Source organism: Oncorhynchus gorbuscha, linkage group LG06 (assembly GCF_021184085.1).
Source record: "Oncorhynchus gorbuscha isolate QuinsamMale2020 ecotype Even-year linkage group LG06, OgorEven_v1.0, whole genome shotgun sequence".
Classification (NCBI taxonomy): Eukaryota; Metazoa; Chordata; class Actinopteri; order Salmoniformes; family Salmonidae; genus Oncorhynchus; species Oncorhynchus gorbuscha.
This window is the reverse complement of record NC_060178.1, coordinates 56,574,037-56,590,478: the sequence shown is the minus strand read 5'-3', so window position 1 is coordinate 56,590,478 and position 16,442 is coordinate 56,574,037. Positions and strand designations below refer to the sequence as shown.

Genomic DNA, 16,442 nt, shown 5'->3' with positions numbered 1-16,442 from the left:
TAGCTAGTTTTCTTCTTAGGCTTAATTGTCATTGTCTGGAGATAAATCTAGCAAAATTTGCAATGAATTGATAAATAATGTAATGATTGTTTAGAGGCATGGGTGCATAACGTGTGGCCCAGAGAGACACTTGTAGTTTAGGCCATGTCATTTTGGGATTATTCAGTAGCAGAAGGACAGGGTAAAAGGGGCCTGGTAAAAACAGTCTTTGGTTGTTATCCTTGATCTTGTCTTAAAGAAATGCTGGAGCATCACCCAAGTAAAGCACATGAGAGCAGTGTAACCTATCTCTTTTGAACTTTAAAAAAAGTTATTTTAGCACAATATAGCCACACAGTATCTAGAAATGCATTATTCCTGTGAAGATGCCCATACTTCTCTTTCCGACGCTGTCGGCCCTAATTTTTATTATTGCCCCTTTTCAGTCTTGTGTTGTGAAACCTACAATTGGCATTTTCTGGTGTGTTTGCAAAGATATGCAGATCGTGACCAGTGAGGTATTGCAGATTGTGCTTGGTCTTGCAAAAACACGAAGTGCCTATTACTGGGAACAGACTGTACTCTGTGCTGCACAGATGTGTGACAAGGAAGGAGGCTTAATTATTTAGCAGGTTAAGGAGTACATTTGCTCAGTTTAGACATTTGCAAGAAGGAAAGCTCAAACGGTTTGCACCAATCAGTCATCTGTGAAAACAGCTTCCTTGAACTTACCACCTCAACTGAGCAGGCCCATCAATCTCCCAGTCTGTATGCCTAGCTGTCAAAGGCCTCGTTTTAAAGCATTATGTCGGATGCATTTTGTCTCCATCTCTTGCATTCGGAACTTCACGAAATGCACTGATTTACACGATACAGTCCATTCAAAGTATTCAGACCCCTTATTTTTTATTATTCCTTATTCTAAAATGGATTAAACATGTTTTTTCCCTTCTCAACCTACACACAATAACCCATAATGACAACAAAAAGTGTTTTAGAAATGTATGCAAATGTATTAAAAAATAAAAAACATACCTTATTTACATAACTATTCAGACCCTTTCCTATGAGACTTGAAAATAACGTCAGGTGCGTCCTGTTTCCATTGATCATCCTTAAGATGGTTCTTCAACTTGATTAGAGTCCACCTGTCGTACATTCAATTGATTGGACATGATTTGGAAAGGCACCTCTCTATATAAACGGTCCCACAGTTGACCGTGCATGTCCGAGACATTATTTGGAAAGGCACACACCTGTTTATATAATGTGCCACAGTTGACTGCATGTCAGAGCAAAAACCAAGTCATGGGGATGAAGGTATTGTCCGTAGAGCTCCGAGACAGGATTGTGTTGAGGCACAGATCTGTGGATGGGTACCAAAAAAACATTTTTATTTATTTAAGGCAAGTCTGTTAAGAATCATTTATTATTTTACAATGACGGCCTACCCCGGCCAAACCCTAACCTGGACGAAGCTGGGCCAATTGTGCATTGCCCTGACTCCCAATCACGGCGGTTGTGATACAGCCTGGAATCGAACCAGAGCCTGTAGTGAAGCCTCTAGCACTAAGATGCAGTGCCTCCGACTGCTGCGCCACTCGGGAGCCCTGCAGAATTGAAGGTCCCCAAGAACACTGGCCTCCATCATTCTTAAATGGAAGAAGTTTGAAACCACCAAGACTCTTCCTAGAGCTGGCCCCCCAGCCAAACGAGGGAGAAGGGCCTTGGTCAGGGAGGTGACCAAGAACCCAATGGTCATTCTGACAGAGTTCCTCTGTGTAGATGGGAGAACCAGAAAGACAGCCATCTCTGCAGCACTCCACCAATCAGGCCTTTTTTAATGGTAGAGTGGCCAGAAGGAAGCCACTCCTGAGTAAAAGAGACATGACAGCTCGCTTGGAGTTTGCCAAAGGGCCCCTAAAGGACTCTCAGACCATGAGAAACAAGATTCTCTGGTCTGATGAAACCAAGATTGAGCTCTTTGTCTTGAATGCCAAGCGGCACATCTGAAGGAAACCTGGAACCATCCCTACGCTGAAGCATGGTGGTGGCAGCATCATGCTGTGGGGGTGTTTTTCAGCGGCAGGAACTGGGAGACTAGTCAGGATTGATGGAAAGATGAACCAAGGCCCCCAAACTAAATCAATCCCTGAGAGGCCTCTCACTACCAGTGACGCGTTCTCTGAGCTGAGCTTAATGCTCCCTAGATCAGAGGATGTTGGGAGTTTAAACTCTTCATGTTGGTTTTTACGCTTTACCGTGGTGACCACTGCTGCTTAAGCTCCCTTGGAACACTCCAATCTGGATTCTCCATCTGCATGTTAAATGTACAATCCCTCTCACTGAGAGAATGTTGTCTGTGTGTAGAACTAGCATTAGATCTTAAGACTTTAATATGGCATTTACAAACCCATTCATTTGGTGCCACGGTTAAAGTAGCACCACATCAAAGTACAGGGCAACTATTTGTATCATGTTTAGTCCTGTACACTAATTAGTGTGTGCTCTACACACAGTGCGGTTAAAACATTGCACCCAAAAGGATAGGTGATGATTGGCCTTAAAGGTGTTAAGCACTGTCATTGTCATCAAAGCAGCTGGAGGGAGTTTCTTTCATCCTTCATCTCTATTAAGCTTTTGAAAATATGCTCCACGACAACATTACTGGAACGCTCTATGTATTCAGGGAGAGTAGCAATCCAGAGCCAGTGCTGGACATGTCCCATTGGCCCTTTTGAAGTTTTCAGCAGCCACGTGTTGTATTACAGTAAGAAATGCTAACCCAAATCTGAGCCTTCAAGACAAGTGTAAAATGGTGTACGTAGTACCTGTACTTTTTTTTCTCTCAATGTTCATCATCCTTCTCAACCTTTTATAAGGCACCTGCTGCCACTGTAGTAGGCCTCCACTCTCTTTACCCTTTCGCCTTGTCCCCTAACTAGACCTGAATCAAACTGGTACAGAACACAGTCAAGTTAAAGATGGCCATGTGTGTTTTTGTTTAGTGTTGAAACAGCACCGCGGGCCCTGTGATTGTTCCCCATCTGTAAATGGAGGAAGCCCAAACAACACACACATGCATCCTGGTAGGGATGGTATGATGACCATATTACCGCCACACTGGTGGTCACTAGTCATGACGGCAGTCAAATTCCACGTGACCATTTAGTCACAGTAATTAGGCTTCTCCAAGCTGTAATGGTCATTAGTAACCTACCAAACTTGCTAGCTGCCTTGTACTCAGCACTCTATTGTCCCTCTAATCACTCTGACATCAATGCAAATTTTATTAAAAACCTAATTAAACACTTAATGTTTTATAGGCAATGCAATTGTGTGAAAGAACCAAGTGATGGACTCTTATGACTGAAAAGAGCTTCTGGAGAACAGAACAGCGATTTACTTGCCTCGAACTGGACCAATATTTTTGAGTCCGACGTGAAAGATGTACTGCTTCCCAGAGAACAGGTCCAAATCCTTGTCATTCGCGTGAAGAAAATACTGAGGTTGGGGTTCCTTGTGAGTCGTAGGCAAGTGAGTGAATCACCACCACCATCACTTCTATCTGCCAACATGCAATCACTGGAAAACAAACTGAATGATCTACGTTTGAGACTATCCTACCAACGAGACATTAAAAACTGTAATATCTTTTGTTTCACGGAGTCATGGCTGAATGACGAAATGGGTAGTATAGAGATGGCTGAGTTTTCCGTGCATCGACAGGACAGAGCAGCTACGTCTGGTAAGGCGAGGGGTGGGGGTGTGTCTATTTTGTCAAAAACACCTGGTGCGCGATGTCTAATATTATAGAAGTCTCAAATTATTGCTCGCCTGTGGTAGAGTACCTCATGATGAGCTGTAGATAACTCTTGGTTGATAGTGTTTTCATCTATATTATTTGTAGCCGTCTATTTACCACCACACACTGATTCTGGCACTAAGACCGCATTCAGAGCTGTGTAAGGCCATAAGCAAACAAGAAAACGCTCCAGAAGCAGCGCTCCTAGTGGCCAGAGACTTTAATGCAGGCAAACTTAAATCTGTTTTACCTCATTTCTACCAGCATGTCACGTGCAACCAGAGGGAAAAAAACTCTAGACCACCTTTACTCCACACACAGAGATGCATACAAAGCTCGCCCTCCCCATTTGGCAAGTCTGACTAGAATTCTATAATCCTGATTCTGCTTACAAGCAAAAACTAAAGCAGGAAGTACCAGTGACTCGCTCAATGCGGAAGTGGTCAGATGACGTGGATGCTACGCTACAGGATGTGTTGCTAGCACAGATTTGGAATGTGTTCTGGGATTCATCCAATGGTATTGAGTAGTATACCACCTCAATCATCGGCTTCATCAATAAGTGCATCGACATTGTCCCCACGGTGACCGTGTGTACATATCCCAACCAGATGCCATGGATTACAGGCAGCATCTGCACCGAGCTAAAGGCTAGAGCTGCCGCTTTCAAGGACACTTAAGAAATCCCGCTATGTCTTCAGACGAACCATCAAACAGGCCAGTGGTGTAAAAATACTTTAAAGTACTACTTACGTCGTTCTTTTGGGCATCTGTACTTTACTATTTATATAATTGACTACTTATCGTTTTACTTCACTACATTCCTTAAGAAAATATTGTATTTTTTTTTTTTTTTACTCCATACATTTTCCTTGACATCCAAAAGTACTTGTTACATTTTTAATGCTTAGCAGGACAGGAGAATAGTCAAATTCACGTACTTATGAACCAAACATCCCTGGTCATCCTTACTGCCTCTGCTCTCGCGGACTCATTAAACACACATGCTTTGTTTGTAAACGATGTTGGAGTGTGCCCCTGGCTCTCTGTAAATTAAAATAATAATAATATATATTGTGCCATCTGGTTTTCCTAATATAAGGAGTTTATAATGATTTATACTTTTACTTTTGATACTTAAATATATTTTAAACCTTACTTTTAGACTTTTACTCAAGTAGAATTTTACTGGGTGACTTAATTGTCATTTTCTATTAAGGCATCTTTTACTCAATTATGACAGTGGGTACTTTTTCCACCACTGACACAAGCAAAGCGTCAATACAGGCCTAAGATTGAAGCCTACTACACCGGCTTTGACACTCGTTGGATGTGGTAGGGCTTGCAAACTATTACGGACTACAAAGGGAAACCCTGCTATGAGTCTCCCAGTGATGTGAGCCTAAACTGAAGCATGCATGAGAGCACCAGCTGTTCCGGATGACTGTGTCATCATGCTTTCCTTACCCGACGTGTGCAAGACCTTTTTTTTTTTTAAAGGTCAGTGTTCACTTGGCCACGGGGCCAGACGGATTACCAGGACGTGTAAGAGCATGCGCGGACCAACCTCTCCCTGACCAAGTCTTTAAAACCTACATGTTTCAAGCAGACCACCAGCATTATGGCCACACAAAGGGAGTGCTGCCGGGAAATCCAAGGCATTATCCAGTGCTTGTAAAATTGTGAATGAGAGACTGATGTGTGCAGCCTAAGCAAAACAACTAAGCAGAGCTCTGCTTTGCATGCCTTTCATGCAACTTTTTTTCCAAATCATTAGTTGCATCATGCAGCCTTAGAATGTATTAAAAGTCAAAACATGAAGCCCAATGTTTGTATTACAACTAAAGTTGCATAAATAACTCTAAATTAAGCGTAATAGGGGACACTTTTTATTTTAAGCGCTCAACACAGAATAGCCGCATGCGTGTGCACTCCATCATCCTTTTGAGAACAAATACTCTCTATTCTATTCAGCTATGTTCAGTTGTATTCATCATACTAAAAAACAATACCACAGAATTCTAAGCAAATCTTGTCTGCTAAGTGAACTAGTGTAGCCCACAGCCTTATAGCATAGCCAAATCAGGGCTTAACTTAATGACAACTCTGAGTATGCTATTCTGTTCTTCTGAAATAGATGATATGAAGTTAATGTATTCTTTCTATAGAACGGTCTAAAATAATGGATTTATTGTGATGGTGTAGGCTATTTACATGGATTTGAGTTTTTAAAATGTAGATTGTTCCAAAGGTCTGCATCAGTGGCTTGTAGGCTATGCGTAGAAGCAAGGAGATGCTAAATGTGTTTTGTTAATTAACGGTCAATTACCGTGAGGCCGGCAGTTATTTTCTTGACAATCACCGGCTGACAATTTCATGGCCTCCACAGCCCTACATCCTGGGCTTTTTTTCTGTCTCGACTCTAGTTATTCAATGGCCGTGGAATGGTGTGACAGGAATGCATTCAGCGCTCAGCACTGCTGCCTCTCACCATCTTTCATTGAGTAAACAAGCACAGAGAGGGAAAGGGAGGACTGCATGAACGAAAGAACAAAGGAATGACTGGACAAGTGAATGAATCGGTAAAGGAATGCATGATGGAGAGCATGCAACTGGGGAGGTCTCCGCTAGGGATCTGGATAAATACTGTGATTCACTCAATGTACAAGTACATTGTGTGCAAGCGCAAAAAATAAATACACCACAATTTGGAGAATGGCCATCGCAGCTCACACAAGCAAGTCTATTCATAATTTTAAGTCCTGTTGTATTGGCCGATGTAACTAAAAAAAATTTTTTTTTTTTTTTATAAAAAAAAAAGGGTTCAGCACTAGCCAACAGGTTTGGAGCTTACTCCGAGGTCACTGCAGAGAGGGGTTTAGGAACCTGGGTTTGTTTCAGCAGGAGGGAGGGGTGAGTTTGGAGCAGGGGTTGGTGTGTGTGACAGTCTGTGTGTGGCACGGAGGGAGAACTAGCCAAACTGACTCGCTCTAGTTAGAAAAACGGGTTGCTGCCATAAGTTCTATCATTCCATCTGGTGGCCTGTCCTCACTGCATCATCGTTGTAGCGAAAGAAGGATATTTTGCTGTGCTCCCCAACAACTCCATTCATATGAAACAACAGCCTACCGGTTGGTTGATCATTGTAGCCAACTCCTCGTTTAGCCTTAATTCTTTAATTTGAATTCCTTTTTGCATTGATAAGAAATCCCCCACTTCATTGCTACACATGGAGCCTCTGGCTGTAGCCACTTTGATTGGCCGACAGCAAGAATAAGCACCATGTCTTTTTTGCCCTTTTTTTTATGGGGCACACCCATAAAAACAGTCATGTTTTGAATGTAATGGTCCATCGTTGTAGGCTATATAGTAATGTCACATAGATAATTTTATTTCCATTTATACCAAGCCTTTTCATTGTCAAAATAGGCCTATCTTTTTTGTGAAAATAGAATTCCAGCATTGGCTTGCCAGGTTCTTACAACGTCATTGAATTTGGCTGCCTGCTGTGCAGAGAAGCAGTGTTGCAGTTTTCCTGCAAACACATACTTTTGTCTCAAAGGCACTGATTTAAGTAATCAGCTATTCGTGCCTGAGGTGAGGTATGTGGGGTGAGAGGGATCTAAGATGGGGCCTCCACTTGTGGGCCCAAGATGCACCTGTCAGTAGCCCACTCCAACACACCTCCCCCTTACCCAGAACCATCGCTCCCAGACCAAAACTTTCCCAGAACCACAGATGACACACACGCAGCTGTTGCCGGACCTTAATGGAGGCCTTTCATGTTTGAAACTTTTTCACTTTCAGTCCTCCATGTCTTATTTCTACCTGACTGTCAGATTTTTCCCTTCCCCTACTCAAGTGTTAGCTGTGGGTGTAAGTACATACTTAGCTACAGTAATGGAAAGGGGACCTTTTTCGAAGGCTGTAAAAGCAGTGCTAATGCGGGCACATTGTATGCCTCACATTGATCGAGACAAGTGTCCGACACTGAGTGCCATGACAGAGACCAGTCTCCCTGTGTTTGGCACGGGAAACCCTTCAAGTGTCTGTGTCAAAGACTTTTTAACTGCTAGGCACAAAATTAAGTGACCCACTTGTGTAAACAAACATGTCGCTGTTTGCGTGTAAATATGCAGTAAATGTTCATCTGTTATGGAAAGCGTCTGGCAGAGAGGGGGTAATAAAAATAACTTAAGCTCCCTTTCTGGAGATACATTCACCCTTCACTTTACATTTTATTTCACCTTTATTTAGGGGCGGCAGGTAGCCTAGTGGTTAGAGCGTTGGTCCAATAACCGAAAGGTTGCTAGATCGAATCCCTGAGCTGTCTTTCTGCCCCTGAACAAGGCAGTTAACCCACTGACTTGCCTAGAACAAATTCTTATTTACAATGCCGGTTTACATTTTTAGGAATAGCCTGTTGGTGCATGCTCAACTAACAGTAAATTAGAGAATGATCTCCAGCTCAGGGCTCCCAGCTATGCATTTGGTTTGCTAACTTACTAGCTTGCAAGATTAAGCTTCTCTGTTACAACACTCAATCCCTTCCTGGATCAAGATCCCTGCTGCCTAAATTTGTTTTGTGCGTAATTACATTGTGTGCACTGCCAGTAATACCGTATACCCCAGTATGGTACAGGAACGGTATGAAAGTCTTCAACCCTAGTTTGAACCACCTTCAGTTTATCTTCCTCCCACCTATGTTTACTATGAAAACACATTCCAAGGGAACTGAGAATATACACTGAATGTACATAACATTAGGAACAGTGCTCTTTCCATGACGGACTATCCAGGTGAAAGCTACGATCCCTTATCGATGTCACTTGTTACATCCACTTCAATCAGTGTAGATGAAGGGGAAGGAGACAGGTTCAATAAGGATTTTTAAACCTTGAGACAACCAACTGTGTTCCATTCTGAGAGTGAATGGGCAGAAGAAAAGATGGAAGTGCCTTTGAACAGAGTATGGTAGTAAGTGCCACGCACACCTGGATTGGGTGTGTCAAGAACTGAAACGCTGCTGGGCTTTTCACACACGTTTCCCATGTGTCTCAAGAACAGTCCACCACACAAAGGATATCCAGCCAACTTGACACAACCGTGGGAAGCATTGGAGTCAACATGGGCCAGCATCTCTTTAGAACAGTTTCGAAACCTTGTAGTCCATTACTGTTATGGGATTTATATGAATAATGACTAAATGATGTATACATTTAACGTAGAACTATAACTAAACAAAATACTACCCTGTCACTATGAATGTATGAATCTTATTATAATCAAAACACTGAATATAATGTGTGTAGTTTTAGTCAAGAATTAGAACAAGGACTTTCTGTTCCTTTGTTAGAAACGAATGGAGCTATTGTCAGACGGGCTGGAATACTGTGTTCCTTACAGGACATTCTGTCCCCACTCGGGGAGGGGAGAGACCTTGGGCTTGTAGTAGATCGTTTAACAGGTGGCAGATAATGTGAGAAGGCTTGAACCATATTGCCATTGTATCTGAGAGGAGGGACATTTATGACAATGTGAGGTATATAAACCAATGTACATGGTATTATGAGCAGAGCTCTCGAGAATAAACACTATTGGGTAATGTTGATGACTGGTCTGTATTTTATGTAAATGAGAAGCTTACAAATTCTTATAAACGGACAGACTTTTAATTGAATTGGTTAATGAACACGTAGGAACAAAATTCCTCTAACAATTACCTGACAAATTGAGGCTGTTTTGAGTGCAAAGGGGGGTGCAACTCAATATTAGGAAGGTGTAGGCTGTGGTGCTAATGAATGCTTTTTGTGTTTCAGGTACATAACAGCTTTAACTGACTCTGAGGAAGAAGAGCAGATTGAGGCTGAGGGTCAGAGTCTGTATGAAGTGACTGTGATCGAGCCTCTGAATGAGTTCTCAGCCCTTCTGGAGAGGGTGGACGCTCTACACAAAGGCAGCGATGGAGACAAGAGGGAGTGCCTCCGCACCATGCTGGATAAGCGGGAGCAGGTGGGCCACATCAACCAACTGTCCAAGTCTTGAGTTCGGATGTCCTAGGGCTAGTAGATATCTGTATTTGTTAAAAATCACAGCAGTAGCAGACATGGGTTCACATAGTATTTGCTTTCTTTCAAAAAATGTCCCATGCGCTTGATTGAGCTTTGCTTGGGTTTGCTTGGTGCAATGCAACAAATTGAATAGTTCCAAAAGAGCAAATCTTGTCCATCTGGCACTGTAGACAGGCCTAATCCAAAGGTGCTTACAGTATTTGAAAGAAAGCAAATACTATTTGAATCCAGGGTGGCGCAGAAGAGTGCCTAGGTGAAGCATGCCTCCAAATAAACGCCAAAAATATAAAGTTTGACACAAACAGCTCTTTTCTTCAGTTTGGACAGAACACTACGTTCTTATGGCGACTAGTTCGGGCCTACGTGGATGTTCATGACATCACTACCAACCTAGAGCAAAAGAAGACCCAAGCAGAAACTGGTAATAAACCATATATATATATATATATATATATGCCATTTAGCAGACGCTTTTATCCAAAGCGACTTACAGTCATGTGTGCATACATTCTACGTATGGGTGGTCCCGGGAATCGAACCCACTACCCTGGCGTTACAAGCGCCATGCTCTACCAACTGAGCTACAGAAGGACCCCTACTGATCCATACTGATCCTTAGCATTCACACCATTTACCAAAGATTAGGGTTATACAATTCCAGAAGCTTTTCAAAAATGCCCAGGTTTTTATTTCCCCAAAATCCAAAGGTTTTCAGAAATCTCCCAATTCCGAGGTTAGTGTCCAGAAATGTGCATCCAAAACAGAGCTCCTAGCAGCTCCTGGTATTGGAGCCATGTAAGGTCATTTTTACAGCTGGTTCTGCAGGCCACCCACTTGTTGGCATTGTCCACTTCTCGGAGTGGCCTGAAAGTAGTCCTGAACTGAATGACACCTGGAAAACTAACCCAGTTGACATGAACCTCTAGTAACCATACTATGACCTCAGTCAGCCAGTTTGAGGTCTGGCCACAGAGCCAATTGAAAAGATCTTGAGTTTTGGCTACGTTTTTGAGCACATGTCTTCTGTCACCAGAAGGCTTATAATGAAGTACTCACAACTACATCACCAATAATGCACGATGAACAGTTGACAGGGTCTATTCCTCCATATTAAATTATCTTAAGGAATAAGACAGTTGTGTGTGGGGGGGGCTTATTTCCCCCCCCATGCAATCCATCCAGCATGTTCTCATTCTTAGTTTGGCCAAAACAACACTACATATAACCGTGATCTTTTCACGCTTTTCAGATGTGCAGAATAGTATGACGTAATGCTGTTGTCAAAACAGAAACCTCTCTAACGTAGCTTCTATAAAAGGCAATAAAAAAGTATGTATTCTCTTTGAACACACAACCATAATGTTTGTACTATACAGCTGTGATTGCATGCACCACTTCCAAGTGAACAGAGGTGTTCCCTCCCCAAAAATTTTATGCGTTATGTTTGCATGCTTTTCTTTTTTCCCTGCCTTTGCCAAATACTCCATCCCTGCATTGCTTGTTAGCAAAGTTACACATCTCAACGCTATTTGCATGTCTTGTGTTACACTAACTAGTCTCTCATTGCCGTACCACCAAAATCATATCATTGTCATGCCTCCCTCTGAGATTTGTTGTATTGCAAAAATGGTTTGAATAGTCCACTGGCTCCCAGCAGCAAGATTTTAATTGGATGTTACATTTCAAGAACCCTCCCCCACATGCCCGTCGAAGAGGTGCTGTGCGTTATGTGCATCACTATTTTCCGTAGGACACCGTTTGTAGATTTGTTACGTGCTAGTTTTCAAGTTATCAAGTGTGGCTAACTGTCTGCGATTTTAGATTTATTGAAAGTGGATTACGCTGTTAAAGTCAAACGTCACAACACGTTCTAAACTGCTCTGGTGACACACACTTTTTGCCTTGTCTCCATTCATCCACATGGCTGCGCTTTGCTGCCACCGAAAAGATCTTGCCCATTTTTTAAAATTTTTGTAAGGACCCAAAAAACAGGCGGTGGGAGGACTTATTCAAGTAAGTAAATACATTTGGAAAAGTAAGGTAACTCAACTGAGCTGCTAGCTAGAAAACTTTACACACTGTTTAGCTAAGTTAATTAAATGTCAGCAGCTAGCTAATGTTCTATTACCTAGCTATCTTGACATACTCATTGTTTTTAAATTTACAGTCTCCAAATGCATTTGTAGATAACATCCATGGAAGAGGGTGAAATTGTAGCTCCGTGAAGTGAAGGCAGAGCTTAGGCAACTGGATAGGGCAGGTAACTTCGTGGGAGGACATTATGAAAAGTTTAGATTCAGTTACAGTACTAGAGTGAAACTTTGAGGACAGAGATACTGTAATACCAACATAATATTCAGTGATGTATAATGAAGCCTGTTTTCTCTTTTTATGTTTTCTGTCCTCAAATATGGAGCACTGTGAAAGCCTGTGTTTGCAGATGAAGAGAGAGAAATCCCAGTGAATGTCCCAAGAGAGTAATGGCGCATATCCATACAGTGTTTTACTCAAAAGGCTCAGACTTTTCGGTTTCCATCTACACTTGCCGGCACCCTTGTCTCACTGGGCCATGGCTCCGGCAGACCTGCTCTCACTTGGGGCCAAAGCAGGGCCACTGGTACTTTTCATCCTGCATTTCCATAATAATGGCTAACTGTGAACCTGAGCACCTCACAAAGCAACTATGTATACCAGCAGTATTTTTGTATAGAACATTTGCTAACATTGGTAGTATGTGTAGGGCGACATGTTGTATACAAAAATACAGTTAAAACATCACACAAGCAATGTATAAACCGATTTTTATAATTGGAGGAGTCCAACCCTTGTTGGAGGTCTGCTGGGTGTGCAGGGTTCTGTTTCAGCCCATCAATAATGAGTTGATAATCAAGTGTGCTATTGTTGGGTTGGAACAGAAGTCTGCTCACCAAGTGGATCAGTGGAGCAAGGTTGGCCACCGCTGGTATGGAGTTATTTTGTTAACCCTAAATGATGCTTTAGTTATAATTGCCTACTTATTACTACTCAATTATCTATTGTTTAGACTAAGATGTCTAATCCTTACATACATACGAGATAGCTTATTTGTACATTTTGTAGTGAAGTGTTGGTTATTTTAAAGTGAAATGTTTAAACTTGATTTATTAGTTCAACTATTATTCAAAATGTTGATCAATCACATATCACAATCCTGCAATAAAGAGGGGAAGTGGTTCTGTCTTTGTTTCTGTTTTGTATTCTGAAATTAAAATGTCCTTTTTGTCTAGTTGTAAGATCTAGTTGATGTTCTTATTTACCACAGACCACAAAGCAATCAGGAGGAGGAAAGGTTTATTCAAAGAGGATAAATTATAGATGTTATGGTAGATGGATGTTTCTCCCCTGTGATTCTCACCAGTGAACAAAGGGACAGGATGTAGTTTATAACCCAGCCCTATTAGACCAATTGGAATGCCTTCCAATAAAACTGGGCCAATGGCCAGTGTCCTATTTCAGGTTGAATATTTATCTTCTAAATATTATCTCCAATATGTTTAATTTGATTATCGTTGTCTCGGTGTATCAGCTATCTCAATGAATGTTGCAGCTTATCATATGGCATAAACACTGAGTGTACAAACTTAGGAACAGTTTACCTTCATTGTATTACAGAAAAACTTTATTGACCTGAAATTAGTATTGAATGTAGGTAAAACTAAGTATGTTCTCTAGAGTCCATAAAAATAACTGATGATTTAAGCATATGAACAGTGCATTTGGAAAGTATTCAGACTCCTTCACTTTTTCCACATTTTGGTACGTTATAGCCTTACTCTAAAATGGATTTTAAACATCCTCAATCTACACACAATACCCCACAATGACAAAGCAAAAACAGGATTTTAGACATTTTTGCAAATATATTTAAAAAAGAAACTGAAATCACATTTGCATAAGTGTTCAGACCCTTTACTCAGTACTTTGTTGACGCACAGTTGGCAGAGATTACAGCCTCGAATCTTGTGTATGATGCTTGACACGCCTGTATTTGGGGAGTTTCTCCCATTTCTTCTCTGCAGATCCCCTTAAGCTCTGTCAGGTTGGATGGGGAGTGTCAATGCACAGCTATTTTCAGGTCTCTCCAGAGATGTTAGATAGTGGTTCAAGTTCGGGCTCTGGCTGGGCCACTCAAGGACATTCAGAGACTTGTCCCGAAGCCACTCCTGCGTTATCTTGGCTGTGTGCTTAGGGTTGTTGTCCTGTTGGGGTGTCCTGACCGCTCTGGAGCAGGTTTTCATCAAGGATCTCTCTATACTTTGCGCCGTTCTACTTTTCTTCAATCCTGACTAGTCTCCCAGTCCCTGCCTCTGAAACACATCTCCACAGCATGCTGTCACCACCATGCTTCACCATAGGGATGGTATTGGCCAGGTGATGAGCGGTGTCTGGTTTCCTCAACATGTGATGCTTGGCATTCAGGCCAAAGAGTTCAATGTTGGTTTCAAAACCAGAGAATCTTGTTTCATGTTCTGAGAGTCCTTTAGGTGCCTTTTGGCAAACTCCAAGCAGGCTGTCATGTGCCTTTTACTGAGAAGTGGCTTCTGTCTGGCCACTCTACCATAAAGGCATGATTGGTGGAGTGCTGCAGAGATCGTTGTCCTTCTGGAAGGTTCTCCCATTTCCACAGAGACACTCTGGTGCTTTGTCAGAGTGACCATTGGTTCTTGGTCACCTCCCTGAACAAGGCAATTTTTCCCCGATTACTCAGTTTGGCTGGGTGGCCAGTGCTTCCCCGATTACTCAGTTTGGCTGGGTGACCACTCCACAACTTTTTTTTATTTTTACTATAGTTTTAGCAAGTTGGTTAGGACATCTACTTTGTGCATGACAAGTAATTTTTCCAACAATTGTTTACAGGCAGATTATTTCACTTATAATTCACTGTATCACAATTCCAGTGGGTCAGATGTTTACATACACGAAGTTGACTGCCTTTTAAACAGCTTGGAATTTTTTTTTTTTAATCATGTCATGGCTTTAGAAGCTTCTGATAGGCTAATTGACATAATTTGAGTCAATTGGAGGTGTACCTGTGGATGTATTTCAAGGCCTACCTTCAAACTCAGTGCCTCTGCTTGACATCATGGGAAATCAACAGAAATCAGCCAAGACCTCCAGAAAGACAATTGTAGACCACAAGTCTGGTTCATCCTTGTGAGCAATTTCCAAACGCCTGAAGGTACCACGTACATCTGTCCAAACAATAGTACGCAAGTATAAACACCATGTGACCACGCAGCCATCATACCGCTCAGGAAGGAGACACGTTCTGTCTCCTAGAGATGAGCGTACTTTGGTGCGAAATGTGCAAATCAATCCCAGAACAACAGTAAAGGACCTTGTGAAGATGCTTGAGGAAACGGGTACCAAAGTATCTATATCCACAGTAAAATGAGTCCTATATCGACATAACCTGAAAGGCCGCCCAGCAAGGTAGAAGCCACTGCTCCAAAACCGCCATTAAAAAGCCAGACTGGTTTGCAACTGCACATGGGGACAAAGATTGTATTTTTTTTTTAGAAAGGTCGACTGGGCTGATGAAACAAAAATACAACTGTTTGGCCATAATGACCATCATTATGTTTGTAGGAAAACGGGGTAAGCTTGCAAGCAGAAGAACACCATCCCAACTGTGAAGCACGGGGGTGGCAGCATCATGTTGTGGGGGTGCTTTGCTGCAGGAGGGACTGGTGCACTTCACAAAATAGATCATTTTATTTCCTCATAATACCATGTGAATATATTGAAGCATCATCTCAAGGAAGTGTACCACATGAGGGAGGAGGACCATGACGGACCCTCCACCTCCAAATCGATCCCGCTCCAGAGTACAGGCCTCGGTGTAACACTCATTCCTTCGACGATAAACGCGAATCCGATCATCACCCCTGGTGAGTCAAAACCGCGACTCATCAGTGAAGAGCACTTTTTGCCAGTCCTGTCTGGTCCAGCGACGTTAGGTTTGTGCCCATAGACGATGTTGTTGCCGGTGATATCTTGTGAGGACCTGCCTTAGAACAGGCCTACAAGCCCTCAATCCAGCCTCTCTCAGCCTATTGCGGACAGTGAGCACTGATGGAGGGATTGTGCGTTCCTGGTGTAACTCTGGTAGTTCTTGTTGCCATCCTGTACCAGTCCCGCAGGTGTGATGTTCAGATGTACCGATCCTGTGCAGGCGTTGTTGCATGTGGTCTGCCACTGCGAGGACGATCAGCTGTCCGACCTGTCTCCCTGTAGCGCTGTCTTAGGTGTCTCACAGTTACAGACATTGCAAATATTGCCCTGGCCACATTTGCAGTCCTCATGCCCCCTTGCAGCATGCCTAAGGCACGTTCACACAGATGAGCAGGCACCCTGGGCATCTTTCTTTTGGTGTTTTTCAAAGTCAGTAGAAAGGCCTCTTTAGTGTCCTCAGTTTTCATAACTGTGACCTTAATTGCCTATCGTCTGTTAAGCTGTTAGTGTCTTAACAATCGTTCCACAGGTGCATGTTCATTAATTATTTATGGTTCATTGAACAAGCATGGGAAAGTGTTTAAACCCTTTGC

General features: G+C 42.4%; 1 protein-coding gene across 1 annotated transcript in view; it reads left to right on the top strand.

Moving 5' to 3' along the window:
• The window catches only part of LOC124038132 (regulator of microtubule dynamics protein 2-like), a 56,464-nt gene that overhangs the window by 13,368 nt on the left and 26,654 nt on the right, over positions 1–16,442 (top strand). The window contains 2 exon segments of the mRNA XM_046353624.1: positions 9,604–9,796; positions 10,174–10,276. Of these exon segments, the coding sequence (XP_046209580.1) occupies positions 9,604–9,796; positions 10,174–10,276 (296 nt within the window).